The sequence below is a fragment of the Myxocyprinus asiaticus genome, chromosome 28 (assembly GCF_019703515.2).
Source record: "Myxocyprinus asiaticus isolate MX2 ecotype Aquarium Trade chromosome 28, UBuf_Myxa_2, whole genome shotgun sequence".
Taxonomy (NCBI): Eukaryota; Metazoa; Chordata; class Actinopteri; order Cypriniformes; family Catostomidae; genus Myxocyprinus; species Myxocyprinus asiaticus.
Window position 1 is genome coordinate 8,583,727 of NC_059371.1, and position 17,986 is coordinate 8,601,712.

Genomic DNA, 17,986 nt, shown 5'->3' on the forward strand with positions numbered 1-17,986 from the left:
CGCGTTAACGCGTGACGGCGTTAACTTAACGTGTGACAGTGTACGGTGTTTATGTAACACCTTACACCGTTTACTTAACGCCTTATGACATTTAGAAAATGGCGTTTCAAAGCACGTGAATTCTGACCCTTTTGGCTTTCCATACCTAACGCCATTTATATAGCACCTCACGCCGTTTAGAAAATGGTGTTTCAAAGCGTAATACGGTGATACAAAACACGTGAATTTTGACCCTCTTGGCTTTCCATACTCCCTCAACATCAGCAAGACCAAGGAGCTTGCTGTAGATACCTCAAACATGATAGAGGAGGAGTTACGTAAATGATCAAATTAATATGCTAATTAAGTTATGTGAGGCGCTAAGTTACATCAGACGGCGTGTGGCGTTTACTTAACATGTGGCGGTGAATAGAGTTTATTTAACGCCATTTACTTAACGCCTCACAGCATTTAGAAAACAGCTTTTCAAAGCTTAATATGGCAGTACTCTGACCCTCTCGGCTTTCCAAGCTCTCCCTTCTGTATTACTGCTTCCGCGTGAACAGAGCAAGATTTCCCATGTAATATGGATTATGATAGAAATTATATGTCAATGTTTTTATGCATGTAAATAGAAACGACCTCTTTAAACTAAAAGTGAAAATAGACTAGGTTGAAACTCGTGTAGTATTGACATATAGCGTTTGACTGACTTTATGCAGAAGATTAGGCTACTCGTTTTGTTGTCATGCAATGTCAAAAGTTAATTTCTTGCATGGCATTCTCTACTCTGGTCAAAACGAATGTCTTTGTATAAAACTTGGTTTACTTTTGGTTTTCTTTATAGATGTTGGCAGACAAAGTGGGCAAACAGTTTGGTCACCCTACTTACTTTTAACTGGATGGCTGGTGACCAAGTTCCTGAAATGGCACAATGAGATTTTGGAGCAGAATGCTGTGAAACTGAGCAAACTTCAATTTGACGACACGGTACTGGAGCTGGGTCATGGGCTGGGTCTGGGTCTCCAGGTGGCAAAAAAGTTTTTATGAAGTGCTAATCTCCAGTTTTACGTGATTTGATTGAAAGTGAATAAAACTCAGTGTTGTTGTTGCACCCCTAGTGTTTTTCACCAGAAAACTGCAGCGATACTTTAAGGAATAGTTCACACAAAAATGAAAATTCTCTCATTCACTGACAGTCCAAAAGTCACATTTAGGCAGCATAAAAGTAATCCATGCGACTCCAGTTGATCAATGAATATCTGAAGCAAATCGATACCTTTGTGTAAAAAATAAATAGATAATTAAAACGTTATTAACTTTTAAAAAGTGCTTCCTGCCAGTAGTTGACACATCATGCGGCTGTCGCATGACGTATTAAGCACGTCGGTGAGTTCACGCAAGAATTCGGAAGTTTTAATTTTAATTATCGACTTGTTTCTTACATAAACCTATCGATTCGCTTCAGAGTACATTCACTGATCAACTGGAATCTGGATTACATTTATGCTGCCTAAATGTGACTTTTGGACCATTAAAGTGCTGGCATCCATTTACTTACATTATAGGGACGTGACAGAGCTATAACGTCTTCTAAAAATCTTCATTTGTGTTCTGTTGAAGAGAGACAGTCATATACATCTGAGATGGCATCAGGATAAGTGAATAATGAAAGAATTTTAATTTTTGGGTGATAATGTGTTTCACTGCCCCCTTCAACATTTCGCGGCCCACTTTGGCATACCGTGGCCCTGTTTCGCAGCTGGCAACACTTTCCTGGTTCTCCCAATGGCCAGTCCACCTATGCTTTCGGCCCTCCATCTCTCCCCTGGACCCAGAGCGGCTGCACACCGTGCACTGCCGGTAGTTACACCACTGGTTCTCATCATTTACTCACCCTTATCCCATCCCAGATGTGTATGACTTTCTTTCATCTGCTGAACACAAAGATATTTAGAAGTATGTTTCAGCTCTGTAGGTCCATACAATGCAAGTGAATTGAGATCAACACTTTGAAGCTTCAGAAAGCACAAAGGCAGCATCAGGGGTGTTTCTAGGACTTAGTGAGGTTCGGGGCTTAGCGGGAGTGGGAGTGTAATTGCGTAGCCTATATTTAAAATTACATTCAGGGCTACAGTCAAAACATTCGGGGCTGAAGCCCCGGAAAAATGGCCTGGCGACACCGCTGTGCAGCATAAAGGTAATCCATAATACTCCAGTGGTTTAATCCATGTCTTCTGAAGCGATTCAATAGGTGTGGGTGAGAAACAGAAATATTTAAATCCTTTTTTACTATAAACTACCTGCCCTGTAGGTGGTGATATGCATGAAGAATGCAAATAACCCCCCCCAAAAAATAATAAACTTATAATGAAAAAATGACTTAAATATTGATCTGTTTCTCACCCAAACCTAAGTCCTTTTTCCAAGATTTGCATTCTTCATACTTGTTTTAAAAGTGCAGTATATAAGATTTAGAATCTCTTGTTATTAATGATACCTGTGGCCGTTAAGTGAACTGCAGCCAGCTACCTGTTGCTCTGCTCGTGCTTGCGCACACACTCCGTAGGGACGCGAGCGAGCATCGACCAAAACAATGACGTAACGTACAAAGAGACTGAACGTGCTGACAGATGAGGTAGCATAATTAAAACTACACAGTTATGATTGTTTTACTACAAACTTTGAGACTAAACTAAAACTACTTATCAGCTAACATAGCATACTGATACACACATACAGCTACATACTACCGAACTATACCAGACAGTTTACTGCTGCACTGAAGTTATGTTGCACTATTGTATGTTTTGTATGTCATATGTTGTACTACGAATAGGAAACCAGCGTATTTGCTTAAATTTATCCTGTATACCTGACTTTTAGCATAAAGAGAAGATCATTGAAATTATTTGAATGAAATGCCCTGCCGGTGTTCACTCTAGTTTTCACTCAACCACGATCATGTTCCCGCTTTGCCAGATGGGATTCAGTAGATAAATTTTTTTTTTTTTTTTTTTTTTGGTTGGCTTACTCTGAGTTTGTGTAGGAGTCAGTGTTGTGCTGGGAGCTGGACATTTGCTGGATTCCATCTCTAAGATAACATTACCTTACCACCCCTGGAGTTCGCTAGTTCGAATCCCAGGACGTGCTGAGTGACTCCAGCCAGGTCTCCTAAGCAACCAAATTGGCCTGGTTGCTAGGGAGGGTAGAGTCACATGGGGTAACCTCCTTGTGGTCCCTGTAATGTGGTTCGTTCTCGGTGGGGCCCGTGGTGAGTTGAGCGTGGATGCCGCGGTGGATGGCGAAGCCTCCAAACACGCCATGTCTTCGTGGCAACACACTCAGCAAGCCACGTGATAAGATGCGCGGGTTGACGATCTCAGACGTGGAGGCAACTGGGATTCGTCCTCTGCCACCCGGACTGAGGCGAATCACTACGCCACCACGAGGACTTAAAAGCACATTGGGAATTGGCCGTTCCAAATTAGCAAAAAAAAAAAAAAAAAAGATAATGTTACCTAGTGTTGCAGTTTGTTGTCGCTATTGAATAGTGGAAGAGAAGCACTGAGGCAAGGCTCTTGGGAGCGCGCATAAACGTCACATCCTTTGGATTTTCCCGGCAAAAGCAACCCGCTCCCTTCGCATGAAAATCAGTCTACAGGCTTTAATAGGCAACCTAGAAAGTCCGGGAAGGGCTCATTTTTTAAGTTGCGTTACAAGCCGTTCACACACTGGCAAAAAAAGGCAGAACATTTTTACATATTGCACCTTTAATGATATTTAGATATTTTTAGAAGAAAACAACACAAAAAATATTATCAAGAATATGATTTTTGCCCTAATATCAAAGGACTTACTAGAAAAAAAGAAATTATGATCTAACGTGAATTTTCTTGATAAAAAATATGATCGTGCCTGGTAACATGTGCATGTAAAATGGCTAGAAATAGCATTTTAGCTTAGCGTAAAGTTGACAATTTACACAAGGTTTATTTCTATTTCTTCTGCTCCAAACTTACTTCAAACTTACTTCTCTGTCTGCTCATATGAATGTAACACATCATAAGAAAGTGTTTCACCGCTGTTCAAATGCACTTTGGATCGCATCATTTATATGTATAAATGTTTTCCATTTGAAAGTACTAAATATTAAATGAAACAAATGACAATAAAATGCAAAGTAATCTCTTCAGTAATCAAAATACTTTTTGAATGTAACTGTATTCTAATTACCAATGATTTAAACTGTAACTGTAGTGGAATACAGTTACTTATATTTTGTATTTTAAATACGTATTCCCATTACTTGTATTTTGTTACTGCCCAACCCTGCTCTTAACTAGGGAGTGGCGGTGGTGTAGTGGACTAAAGCACTGAACTGGTAAGCAGAATGTTGTTGGTTCAATCCCCATTGTGTCCTTGAGCAAGTCAGGTTGCTCCAGGGGGATTGTCCCTATAATCAGGGCACTGTAAGTCACTTTGGATAAGAGCATCAGCCAAATGCATAAGTGTAATGTAAATGTTAACCTTAAACCTAAGGTTCAAGCTTGATAACAGCAATTTTTTGAGATTTTCGCAGAACAACACTTATACACAATAAGTACATTCTACATATTAATTAAATACATCTACAGCAATAAGAAGCTGGATGCACCTTTCTTTTTATTTCCAGGTTAATTCGATTTTGCATCCCAGATTCAAATGTGGTCTTAGACTTAGTAAAAAAAAAACAAATAGGAAAAAGTAAAAAATTATGTTATTGCTAAGAATAGTGATAATGTAAGCGTGACAATAATTGTAGATTAATGATATTGCTCCTTTTGCAGAAATCAGCAAGGTTATTTACATCCTATCTCCCATTATTTTGTTTACATTTTACTGTATGATGTGGCGCCTTATTAAAGAAAGTAGGTGACAAATGGACTGTGATTAATTTGATTATTTCAAACATAGTTAATTCTAACAAAGCAGAAGTGTGTGAAAGTACTGGGTGTTTTTTATTATACAATGATGCTGATGATGTTCATTGATGTATTTAGTGAAGTATATGCATGCGTTATGAGCTCTTAGATTTTAAATATATCAATATTACTGCTAAATTACTGCAACAGCATCCCATTTTTAACATACAAAATTTGAACAATTTAATTTGAACTAACAATCAAAACAAAACAAAATTGTCTGTATTGGATACTTCAGGGTTACAGACACTTTTTCAATATTTAAAATAATGTGTGATTTGTGTCCTCCCAGGTGGAATTATGGTTACAACTCTCAGACTAGACAGTGTTATCAAAGCAGCTTCAATGAAAATAATCAGCAGGGAGAACTGGCATCCTGAGGTCTTCATGGAAGCCTTAAAGTCCTCTGGATTCACAGATGTCCAAATGAAGATCAAAAGAGACAAACTCGTTACATTTCGAGCTATTTTTGCCACTGCTGTGAAGTAAATCATGGTGTCTCTAAGACCTCTGTTTACATGCCTTTGTAATTTGCAGGATCTGCCTTTAAATCTGAAATAAAGATGAATACAAAAGGAGTAAATATTTGCCAATAATTAACATACACTTTATTATTGTATCAACACACTCACATGAACAGATGTTGCTGGGGGGGACTTCTTTTTCCTGCACCACTAAAATGCCACCCTTTGTCCGTATTTTAAATGCCACTCTGAAGCCATATATTTAACTCATTTTGGGGCATTCCATGGCTTTACGCAATGCTAAATTTTAATATTAAATTATTTGGAAAATGATGTCAAGCTTTATTCATTGTTTACTACTGATTTATTTATTTTTTCTTTGTTTTGTTTGCTATGGGATACAAAGATACAGTGTCGGAGTTGCAGCTCAAAAAAATGAGAAAAGCAACATAAAATGATCATAAAAATAATCCATGCCACAGTATTTGTGCACTGTACAGTACTCCAGATCTTCTGATGCTGTTTGGTCTCATCTGTATAACAAAATGACAGAGCAAGAGTTCAGTAAAACAATCCACTTTCCATATTTGCAAAAAAAAAAAAAAAAAAAAAAAAAAACAAAGATACTGTTTATTTAAAGTATAGTGGGCCATTTTTTCCGTAGTTCATATGGGGTAAATATTAGGCTAAACAGAGCGTCATTATCACAACGATAAAACAGACGCCGAGCCAGCAGCTTCATTAATGCAAGAGATGGATGTGGAGGACGTAATTAAATCATACTTTAGAATAGGATTTTGCAATAAAGAAATCCGTGGTCTTTTGGCGGATCAGCAGAGTTATTAGTATCCGGACACTGCAGCGGTTATGTAGAAATGTAATTTATTGAGGAGAAAATTCGACAGATTCGAGCAGTCCTGTTCGGTATTGTTATTGGGTTTTCCTCTCTAAACAATATTGTAACTGAGGGGATGTTACCACATACAATATCTTGATATGGACTTACTTAATTCACAGCAGTTCCAATTATTTTTCGCTTCACTTGGGTGCGAGCCTATATCTCGTGCCTCCCTTGACAGGCGCCCACATGTTGAAAACTCCTGTGCCAATGCGCACCTCATTCATGAACAGAGAGCTCGAAAAAACTTCCCATAAATTCAGCTCGGTTTGATAGACAAGTTATCTCCCTGGTTAGTGATGTTGTATGTAAAGACACAGACTCTCCACTTTGCTGTTGTCCACCTCATCACTTTGATGTTACTTTCCTTTCGATTTATTCTCAAAATATTATGACTTTAATCTCATAATGCTTCGACTTCTCGTTATTTTTACTTTATTCTCAAAATATTATGATAAATGACAAATGCAAATTTAAATTGTTAAATGACTTTGATTTTGTTGTTAGCGTTAATTTCTGCACAATGAACAATGAGCCGACAAGTTGTAATTCTCGCTTTGATCCTCCGCAGTTTAAATTAAAATGTGTTTGATTTGTTTATTGTGTGCCTGACGTTTGCTTATATAAAGTTCTGAAACGGTGTCAGTCTTGCGCTTAATATAATTATTATTTGACAGGTAAGGTGGTCATTTTTTAAGTCATGGAAGGAAGGATTCTTCTTATTTTTATATTATAATATGGCCTGTGGGCTAAGTCCCGGATGACACTGAAGTCTAGTGACGCCCCTGTTCCAAGATGGCGCCGCAGTTGACCCATCCAAATGAGCCAAATGAGGCATCTATGTACAGTATGAATATCTATGCTGCTCTGTTGTAAACAACACTGCGAGGTGTACCCAGAAGGTACGTGTTGACTTGATGTAATGAAGCAAGTCAGCATTGACTGAGCAAGTGTATGATCGACACACACACCCATGGATCACGTTGCCCGGTTTTTCCCTTGAAGGAAGATTGGTGGGTTAGCAACAACTTTGCAGTGAATGGAGAGGATGGAAGTAGTTTGGATGATGATGGAGAAGATGAATCTTCAGTAATATATAGCGAGGAGTGGTCTCAAGTCTCAGAAACCTCAAATAAATCTGACAAGGCAGATGGAGGCAAAATACAAGGTTATGGTAGCTGATGAAAAGAATCAAAAAATCACTTGGCAACATTAAATCAGCAATATGACAAACAATCGTGTCCTAATTTTTTGTGAGGATAAAAAACAACAGGATGCTGCACTGAAGCTGAAGGAGTTGGGTGGTGTAGCTATAAAATGTCACATACCGGGAGAGTCTAATAACATTCAAGGAGTTGTCATGGGGGTGCTGATCTCTTTATCAGATGATGTGCTAAAAATGCAAATAATGAGTGAAATGGTGACAGGTTAGGCATTTGCCAACCAGTAGAAATGGTAATAGAGAAGCGAGTACCACTGTGGTGATAACATTTAACTGCATAGGTTTACCTGTGTACCAAAATTGAATATGTATGCTATCCAGTACGACAATATGTGCGTCCGGCGCTGAGATGCTTCAATTGCCAAAGATTAGGTCATGTTGCTGCAGTGTGTAAAGGGAAAAGGAGATGTTGTAAATGTGGTGGAGATCATGAAAATGGGCAGTGTGGAGAGTGGGTTGAACCCAAATGCAATTGTGGTGGGCCTCACAATACAGCTTTTCTAGGATGTAAGGCACAAAAACAAGCTACTGAAGCAATGAAATATAAAACATTAAACGATGTATCATATGCACAAGCTCTGAAGCAAGTTCAGGCTGTTCGTGGAGATATTGAGGGTAAGAGCCTGTCTCAGTCTGGGGGATCTTGCAGTCACAACTGTCCTATATGTGTAAACACGCTGGTGGTGCGTAAGATTAATTCTGTTGCATTCATTGCTGAAGTTATTAATTGCTCAGCCCAAACAACTAAAAGAAAAACTGAAAATCATAATATCTGACTGCAGCTGCTCAACACCTGGGTATTACTGAAATTTCAGTTGAACAGATTCAGGTACTTCTTGGGCAATCTGAAGGATCTGTAATGATTCATGATTCTTCGGGCAATCAAAGAGGCACAGTTATGAAATGAAATTTACAATATTACAATGGAATGCTCAAAGTTTAATTGCAAATGGTCAAGAGTTTAAAAAATGTATACATGAATTAACAGTGTACCTGATGTTATATGCGTTCAGGAAACTTGGCTTCAACAACAGTTGAATTTCGTTATTCCTGGGTATACATTGGTGAGGAAGGATAGAATTGGAACAAATAGTAGTGGAGGATGTGCAACTTTTGTGAAAGATGGTGTAGCCTTTAGGGAGATAATTACAGAATCACAGTGTGAATGTGTTGTGGTGGAGGTGTGGACACCTTTAGGCAGTGTAAGAGTAGTTACTTTTTATAATCCATGCAATAAATTATCATCAGAACAATTGAATAATGTAGAAAGTAATGATGACGGGAATGTGATATGGTGTGGAGATTTTAACGCATATAATGTTCTTTGGGGAAGTTCTCATACAGATAGTAATGGAATAGTAGTTGAAGAATACATAGAGGAGCATGCTTTAGTGTGTATAAACGATGGTAAGGGAACCAGACTAAATATGAGGGATCTATCAGTGTCAACTAGATCTCACTTTAGTACCAGGATCAATGGCATTAAAGTGTCAGTGGGAAGTTCTGGATCAGTCAAAAATAGGGAGTGATCACTTCCCAATAATATGTTCTATAGGAATGTAAATTCATAGGATATCCACAGCGATACAACATAAATGGAGATGTGATAAAGCTGACTGGATAAAATTTAACAAACTTTGTTCTGAGAGATTGAAAGATTTTAATGTGGATGATGAGATAAATATATTTGTAGTTAGATTAAGTTCAATAATAAGTGTAGCAGAAGGGTCCATTCCTAAATCGAAAGGCAAGGGTAGGAGGAAGGTGGTTCCTTGGTGGAAAGATGAATGTTCTGAAGCAGTTAAAGACAGAAATGAGGCAGTCAGGGTGTTAAGGAGAACATTAGTACCAGCAACCCTACACATTTTTCAAAGTATAAGAGCACAGGCCAGGAAGGTTATTTAACAAGCTAAAAGGAAATATTGGCATACATTTTGCTCTACAATAGGAAGGGAGACACAGCTAGGAGAAGTGTGGAGTGTTTTAAAGAGGATAATTGGAGTTTACTGATCTATCAATATCCCAGTATTAACAGGAGAAGGAAAAGTGGCGGTAACTGAAGAAGAAAAAGCAGAACTATTAGTCTGTACGTTTCAAAGGGCACATAGTTCAAATAATTTCGATGAAGAGTATAGAAAAAAGGAAGGACATTTTAGAGCAGCATCAAGGGTTATATAATCAAAAACCAAGTGGTCAGACAGCTTTAGATGCCACTTTTGAAATGTGGAAACTAAAAAGAGTACTTATGAGGGTTAAACAAACTGCCCCTGGAAAATGTAGAATTTATTATAACATGCTTAAACATGTAGATGAAGTGGTGCTTAAAGCAGTACTGGATCTTTTTTAATAAAGTGTGGTTAGAAGGACAGTTGCCAAGGACCTGGAAACAAACTGTTTTTTTTTTTTTTTTTCCTATTGCCAAACCAGGGAAAGATTCTGCAGTATCAGGGGACTGTAGACTGATTGCCCTCACTTCTAATCTTTTCAAACTGATGGAAAAAAAATTATTGTAAACCATCTATATGAGTGTAGAGGCTTAACAACATCCTATCAATATGGATTTAGTCCTGGACAATCTACACTGGATGCATCTTTACTGCAGATGTAAAGAAGGCCTTAGCAATGAAAGAGGTACTGGTTGAAGTATACTTTGATATTGAGAAGGCCTATGACATGATGTGGAAAGAGTGGCTTCTATTAAAGCTGCAGAAGATTGGGATTGGAGGTAGGCTATATAACTGGATTTTGGGTTTTCTGTTTGTGCAAACAACTCAAGTCCAAGTTGGAAGTGTGCTGTCCCAGATGGTAAATGTAGAAAATGGAACACCTCAGTGGAGTGCCATCAGTCCTGTTTTATTTAACATTATGATCAACAACATTTTTGATAGAGTAGATTCAGGAATCAATACAACGTTATATGCAGACAATGGTGCTGTGTGGAAAATGGGAATAAATGTAAGATAAACTGTACATAAAGTCCAGGAAGCAATAGAGGCTATTGAAAATTGGTCGCTGGAATGTGGATTCAAATTCTCCATATCCAAAACATGCTATCAGTTTTTTACTAGGAAAAGGGTTGCAGAAAACATGAAACTGTATTTGTATAAAAACACTGGAAAGGTGATCAAATTCAAATATCTGGGGTAATGCTATGATACCAAGCTAACATGGAAAGTTCATGTTAATTATGTTAAACAAAAGTGTAAAAAAGTGTCAGATTTAATGAGGTGTGTAGCAGGACTGGAATGGGGAGCAGACAAACAATCAACAATGGGCATATATTGTGCACTCCTTTGATCTGTAATAGATTATGGATGTATAGTATATTGATCTGCATCTTCAACGGTGCTTAAGAGACTAGATGCTATAAGCTCAAGCATTAAGATGTATTACAGGTGCTGTTAAAACAACACCAATTGCAGCTATGCAGGTGGAGTTGGGAGAGACACCGTTAGAGATAAGACAGAAAAAAAATAGCTATGGCTTATTGGGTCAATTTGAAGGGTCATAAAATAGATCATCCTGCAAAGTCTGTACATGAAGAAAATTGGGAAACAACTAACCTTCTTGGATCAGGATTTGCATGGAAACAAAGGAACGGGCTGTAGAAATGTTGCTACATAACAAAATATATGCATCCATAGTTACAATACCACCAATACCTCCTTGGTTATTCAGTCAACCTGAAATTGACCTACAAATACATGATAGTATTCAAAAAAGGGGAGAGTGGAAGTGATATTAAGAGTTATACCAGTGTTTCCCACGGCACACTTTTTACGACTAAAAAATTCTATGGCACACCACTATCCCACATAGTTTAACCACCGTCAATATTTTTCCTTTTCAAGAAATTGTCCATGTTTTCTGTCCGTCTCAGTAGCCTGTTTACTTGTAATGTTTGAAATTTGGCTATGCAAAAAAAAATAAAAAAAATAAAAAAACACAAGTCACATAGGTAGGCTACGCTGTGTGAGGTCACAGGTGGCAAGAGCACTAAATAGGTAATGAAAAATCAACAAATTTGCTTCTTTTCTAATTTGTAGATTTGTTTTTGAAATGCCACAACAAATTACAGGGATGTAAACTCATGAGGGGCGAAAAAGGTAAGACAATCACTGGTCCACGAACATTTTTTCTGGGGATATTTTTTTTAAAGAAAAAGCTAAAAGCACCAATTCCAGCTATTTTAGTGATTCAAGTTTATTCAAGTTTACAATTGTGCAGAATTAGCTGCAAAATAAAGAGTATTTTGGTGAGGCTTGCTTCTGTTTCACAAATTTGTTCAATTTTATTTACTGATTAGTTCAGTGACCCCTTCTGGAAATGTCACTAGGTGGCGACAAATGAGCATCTTATGTGCTATGAGTGAGTCAGTGAATCATTTTGAGTCATTCATGACTGAAATCTACCAAGAGACTTTATAGTGTTTAAGCATATAATCTTACTTCAGTCTGAGCATAATTTTTCATCCAAAAAGACAACAATAATAGTCTAATAATAGTGAGTTTCAATAACGTCTTTACCTTCTCCTTTATTAAAACTTGCATGGCTACAAATCTACTGACTTCAGTATAAGAATTATAAACACAAAGCAGATCTACGGTATCATTTTCCTGCAGTAGCCTATTTAAAGTGCTGAGCATGACTTTTATCAGAAAAGACCACAATAATAATTTTGAGTTTCAATAATGTTCTTTCGTCATTGTAAAGCGCATTTCACATGAGTTGAGTCGAGGCGGCAACGCTCCGTTCAACGCCAGCGTCAAGCGCTGCATTGCCCTCCACATGACAAGAGTTGCAGAAAGCGTCACAGAGCGGCGATTTTATGAGTTTGCCATGTAAAAAAGTAGGAGATGAGCACAATTACCATTGAAAACATGTATTTGCAAGAGAGAAAAAAAGCTTGCAGTTGCTTTGATAGCAGAAAGTAACAAAAGGACTCGTTTATGTTTAGGTCTAAATGTTTTCTTGGTGAATTTAAATTAGTTCAATAACTGGGGTCTCTGATATTCGTAAACAAAAAGGTAATATTCAATTAAAAGAAATTATGAGACATTCAATGTCTCTTCACAAATTTGGACAGTTTTTGAATATTTCTTGTTGCTTAGTACTCTCAAAGACATTATTGGTGAAGCAAAAACGTGTGTGTGAAAAACACTTTGGTGTAAAGTGACGTCACTTCATAGACTTCAATTTGTTCTGCAGCACTGACGCGAGTCATGTGAATGACCCTTAACGTGTATAAATATCAGTCACTTTTGCACATTTTCTTCACAATCACAAAAGTGACCGATTATGGTTTCAAAACGGCGAATTTCTCCGAAAGGTGAGGAGTTTGGATCCCTGAAATTATTATTTTTTTGTTCGTGCATTTATTTATTTAGTGGAATTTGATAATTTTCCACAGCACACCTGACAATATTTCATGGCACAATAGTGTGCCACGGCACAGTGGTTGGGAAACACTGAGTTATAGAATAGAATATGTTAGAATTGCCCATTATGCATTTCTTCCGGTGCACACAGATGGCTAAAATAAAACTCAAAGACAGGACAAACAGGAGCAGCATTTTATATTCCAGAATTTAAGATCGGAAATTATGGGAGATTAACAGATGGGACATCAGTGTACACTGCAGAAATAGTAGCAATTCAGATGGCACTTAGCTGGGTAGCATCACTTCTTATGGCATCACTTCTTAGCCTTTAAATATGATGTGACATCATTACATAAATAATTATCATACTGTATAGACTGCAGGTGGGAACTGTAGTCCATTTTGTATGTATACCAGCACACGTTGGAGTAGCGGGAAATAAAAAACAAAATAAAAAACCATAAAATGGCTAAAGAGTCACTCAGACTGGACAATCCTACTTTAACAGTCCCACTAAGTAGGGCAGAAGGGAAAAGCGTCATTTTGGAAGCTAGCAGCAGTAAATGGAGTATTGGAATCATTGTAAAACAGGATGACCTTTTTATAATATACAAAACAAAAGATCAAACAAAATCATACAAAACTTAAGTAGAGAAGAACAGATCATTTTAACTAATTTAAGGATGGGTCATTCAAATCTTAATGCTACGCTTTACCTCATAGGTTAGCACAATACAGGATTATGTTAATTATGTCAAGTAAAGGAGACAGTTGAAAATGTGTTGTCAATATGTCCCAAATATGCACAGGAAAGGAAAGAACTACATAGAGAATTGATGGCTGCAGGATGTAATGAATTCACAATTACAAGTATTTTAAATGTAAGACAGTGTAACACACCAATGGAAAAGAGGAGGCGAGAACCGGCTTGACAATATAAATAATATTTAATGAGAAACTGAACCAAAAAGACAAACACACACAGGTGTCGGACAGCTGTCCGTAACTCTCTCTCTGTCGCACTGCCATCTCCAGTCGGCCCTTATCCCTCTCGGGCTAATCAGCCTGATCAGGGGCCGGGTGTGTAGAATCACAACGCGAGAACCGGCTTGACAATATAAATAATATTTAATGAGAAACTGAACCAAAAAGACAAACACACACAGGTGTCGGACAGCTGTCCGTAACTCTCTCTCTTTCTCTGTCACACTGCCTTCTCCAGTTGGCCCTTATGCCTCTCGGGCTAATCAGCCCGTGTGTAGAATCATGACCCGGCCCCGCCCTCCGCCCTGCCACAGACAGGTTAATGGAAAAATTATAAAGGCAGTTATTAAATTCATAAGAAACACTGGACTTAAAAACAGGATATAAGAAATCATTCATTTAAGCCTACACTGAAGTATCACACTCCAGCACAGGAGGTGGCGGTATGCACCTAAAAGAGCGTGAAGAGCGTGCACACGACATGGACAAGGAACTTCTTTGCGTCCTCGCAAGGGTGGTTGAAGTGCTTGGTCTTGAGTGGTCCCCTCCAGAAGAGCCAGAAAAGTCTTGCCTGGATGAATGGTTTTTGCAAACCGGCTGTCGTCAACAGACCGCGGTCTGGAGGAGCACACCATTCTTCCCTGAGGTTCATGTGGAGGTCACAAAGACCTGGTGTGCGCCTTACTCTTCACGCATTCAGGTCGGAGGTGCTGCCGTCCTCACTAAAGTGGACCATGCCGATAAAAAAGGCTATTCAAAACTTCCCCCGGTTGCAGCTCACCTCTGCCATAATACTGCCATACTGACATCCGCACTGGCTGGAAGAGCTTATACAGGAGCGGGCCAAGCTGGTTCAGCACTCCACAACATGTAGGTGCTACAGGTTTTTCAAGCTAAGCTTCTTCAACAAATGAATGAGCAAGGCTCCGATCCAGGGCTGTTCATAGAGCTCCCCACCGCTAAAGATTTGTAGCTGTGAGCCACAAAAGCTACCGCTCAGGCCATCGGCGAAGCAATGAGCAACCTGGTGGTTCTAGATCGGCATATTTGGCTCTCACAGAGAGTGTGTGTTTCCCCCGGTGTACCTCCTTCAATCTGTCATCAGCAAAGTCCGAGAGGACATGGAATTAGTTCTGTTAATTGCGCCAAAATGACCCAATCAGTCCTGATAATGGAGATGATAGAACTAGACGGCCCTCCATGGGAAATACCGCTGAGGAGAGACCTTCTCTCTCAAGCACAAGGCATGATTTGGCATCCCCAGCATACATGTGTTGAGCGCACCCATCATCTTAGGCTGTCGGATCAGCTCTTTATTTGTTATGGAGGATGCACAAAAGGAATATCCATCTTCAAACAAAAGCTCTCTCACTGGATTGTTGATGCAATCGCCCTCGCCTATGAATCACAGGGTGCGAATTGCCTTATTGGTGTCAAAGCACATTCAATCTGAGGCACAGGTTTACTTCCTGTGTAAGGTGGGTGGTGTTCTTGTCACTCAGTTTCATCTGGCCTATGAGGTTGTGGTAACGGTTACCTGGCACTTCTCTCTGCAATTAATATCCGGACATGGTTGCATTTGGATGCCGGAATTTGGATTGCATTGATAAACACAAAGAGAGAGTGGTTGAATGAGGGCACACTAGGAAGAACACACCAAATTTTGGTTAATGATTTGGCATTTCAAGATGACTCTTATTGATGACAAATATTTTAACCAGAATCATCAGTGCTTCAACAGGCTTTGTCTCTAGACTGTAAACAGTAAGGAGAGAAAGGTCAGAGGGAGACAGAGAATTTTAAATAAAATGGAAAATAAACAAAGACTAAATGAACCAAATCCACACATCAGGGATTCTTAGGGAGGCTTGGTGCTCGTTGATTGTGATTGTGTGACAGAAACATTTTATTGGAGGGATTTTGTCAATTTAAAACTCCACAATGGGGAAGTGGATGGAGTCTTATACTGTGGACCTGGAGACTGAGTGGATACTGCTCTGGTGGGGGCCCTCCACAGGAGACAGATCACCTCAATTCCCAACACACAAGAGGGAAATACATTTTATTGGACTGCCCTTTTATCCCTCTCCAGCTCTCACTGCAAAACAAAACAGCTGTTAGAGGTGATTTCCCACAGGTGTCAATCCTTACCACTCTTCCTCTCCCGGCCTCGCTCTCCACAGACGTCACTCGGACACGCCAACATCACCACAGTAATGTTTTTAATCATTTTGTAAACTCAAGAAAAAAGTCCCAATGAAAAAAAAAGATAAACAAAGTTCAGTATTTTAATGTATTAAACTTTTGCTCACAACATTAAAGTGAAACTAAACTAAACTGATCAACTAAAACAAATTATCAAAAAAGGGTTATTTTTACCATATTCATTTGTATTTCATATATTCATGCTACAGAAAGATTAGAATATGATCATGAGAAAAAAATGAAATAATTCATTTTCCTTTCGTTGCATGCAAATACACTGCATTGTGCACTGCACTACACATATAAAAATACACATTATGCACTGAACTGCACTAAACATATTGATATGTAAATTCATAAAAAACTCATAATTCCTCTTTAAATTAAATACTTTCCCACTTTGCCCATATGCCTCTGGTAAAGTGGGACAGAGAAAAACTGATTATCTAGAATATATCTACAAATTATTTGGAATTACTTTATGCATTTTCTGATTCGCTTTTACATGATAAATCATTATATGTAAAATTTAAAAAAAACATTAAGTCAACTTTTACTTTTTTATAACCTTAACAAGATTTACAGAAGATATCTCAGATTTTCTTTATTACTTTTCCCAGCGGTGGTCGTGAAATGAGCTCTGCCCCGCATCTGATGTAACATTATCAACTACTAAGTCAAAAGATTAGTTTAGTAATTTTTAACAATTTAATGAAAATATACGGACATAATGGGGATCAAACTGTCCCACTTTACCCATATTCGCCCCATAGGACATTAAAAGGGTCATGAAATGCAATTTTTTTATTATCTTCCCTGAGGTCCGCTGATAATATCAGTAAAGTATTTTTGCACCAAAACCGTCATAGTTTTAATAATAAATGATAATTTTCCACCCTGTCGCTGGCCCTTTGTCTCAAAGGGTTTTGACCACAGCGTCTCTTTTAAACTTCAGTGTAAACGCCCACTGTTCTGATTGGCTAACTTCGTGCAGCCCCTCAAATTCAGCTATATTTGAAACTCAATTGGAAGTGAATAAACAAGCTCTCCTCAACATTCTAAGACTAAATTACAGGGTTAACACATAACACACATCCAACACATTGCATCTGAATATATTAAAATGTTCACTCAAGCATATCAGCACCATAACTATAAAACAGTCATGACATTTGAAATATTCATGAATTAAACTGATTACTCACGATTTTGCAGTCGAGTCCAAGTGTTTTTAACTGCCCCATTCTTCAATAACAGTTCCTTTGCATCATTTGAATCGTATTATGACTGATTCACAAGCAGTTCACGCTGATATTTGACGCACAAACAGTCCATAGCAGATCACTAACATAATTGATGATGATGATTAAACGTTATTGTCCAGAAGGAAATTTGTATTGGACATACACTGCATCGTTGGAAAAAACAAGTTACATACACATTTGTCATCCATAATTACACACATCACAAATCCACACACTCAGATTGCCACTGACAAAACACTGCACAACCCCTTCATACAATGTATCTTTATCCGGAATGAATTTGTACAGAATAAGATTGATATTACAAGTCTCTTACATGCTTTTTGCTAGTTTAGCATTTAAAGCTTTAATGGACAAAGGGACAAAAGAGTTCCTAAAACCATTCAGTCTGCACTTGGGGACTCTAAAGTGTCTGCCTGAGGGTAGGAGCTGGTACTATGGGAGGAGGACATGGGTGGGGTCTGAAATGATCTTCTGGGACTGTCTGGTGATTAATTAACTGAAAATGTCCTGTGGGTTGGGATGCTGCCTGACTACAGTATGGTAGAAGAGAAGCAAAGCTTTCTGGTTAACACCAAAAGCCCTCAATCTACAGAGAAAGTACAGTCTCTGTTGAACTTTAGA

General features: G+C 38.4%; 1 protein-coding gene across 1 annotated transcript; it reads left to right on the plus strand.

Moving 5' to 3' along the window:
- Positions 1 to 826: 826 nt before the first annotated feature.
- Positions 827 to 5,432, plus strand: zgc:194242 (uncharacterized protein LOC100005854 homolog). Its single transcript, XM_051660721.1, is given in 3 exon segments — positions 827 to 866; positions 869 to 1,008; positions 5,232 to 5,432. Coding segments are annotated over 3 exon segments (381 nt in total).
- The last annotated feature ends 12,554 nt before the right edge of the window (positions 5,433 to 17,986 follow it).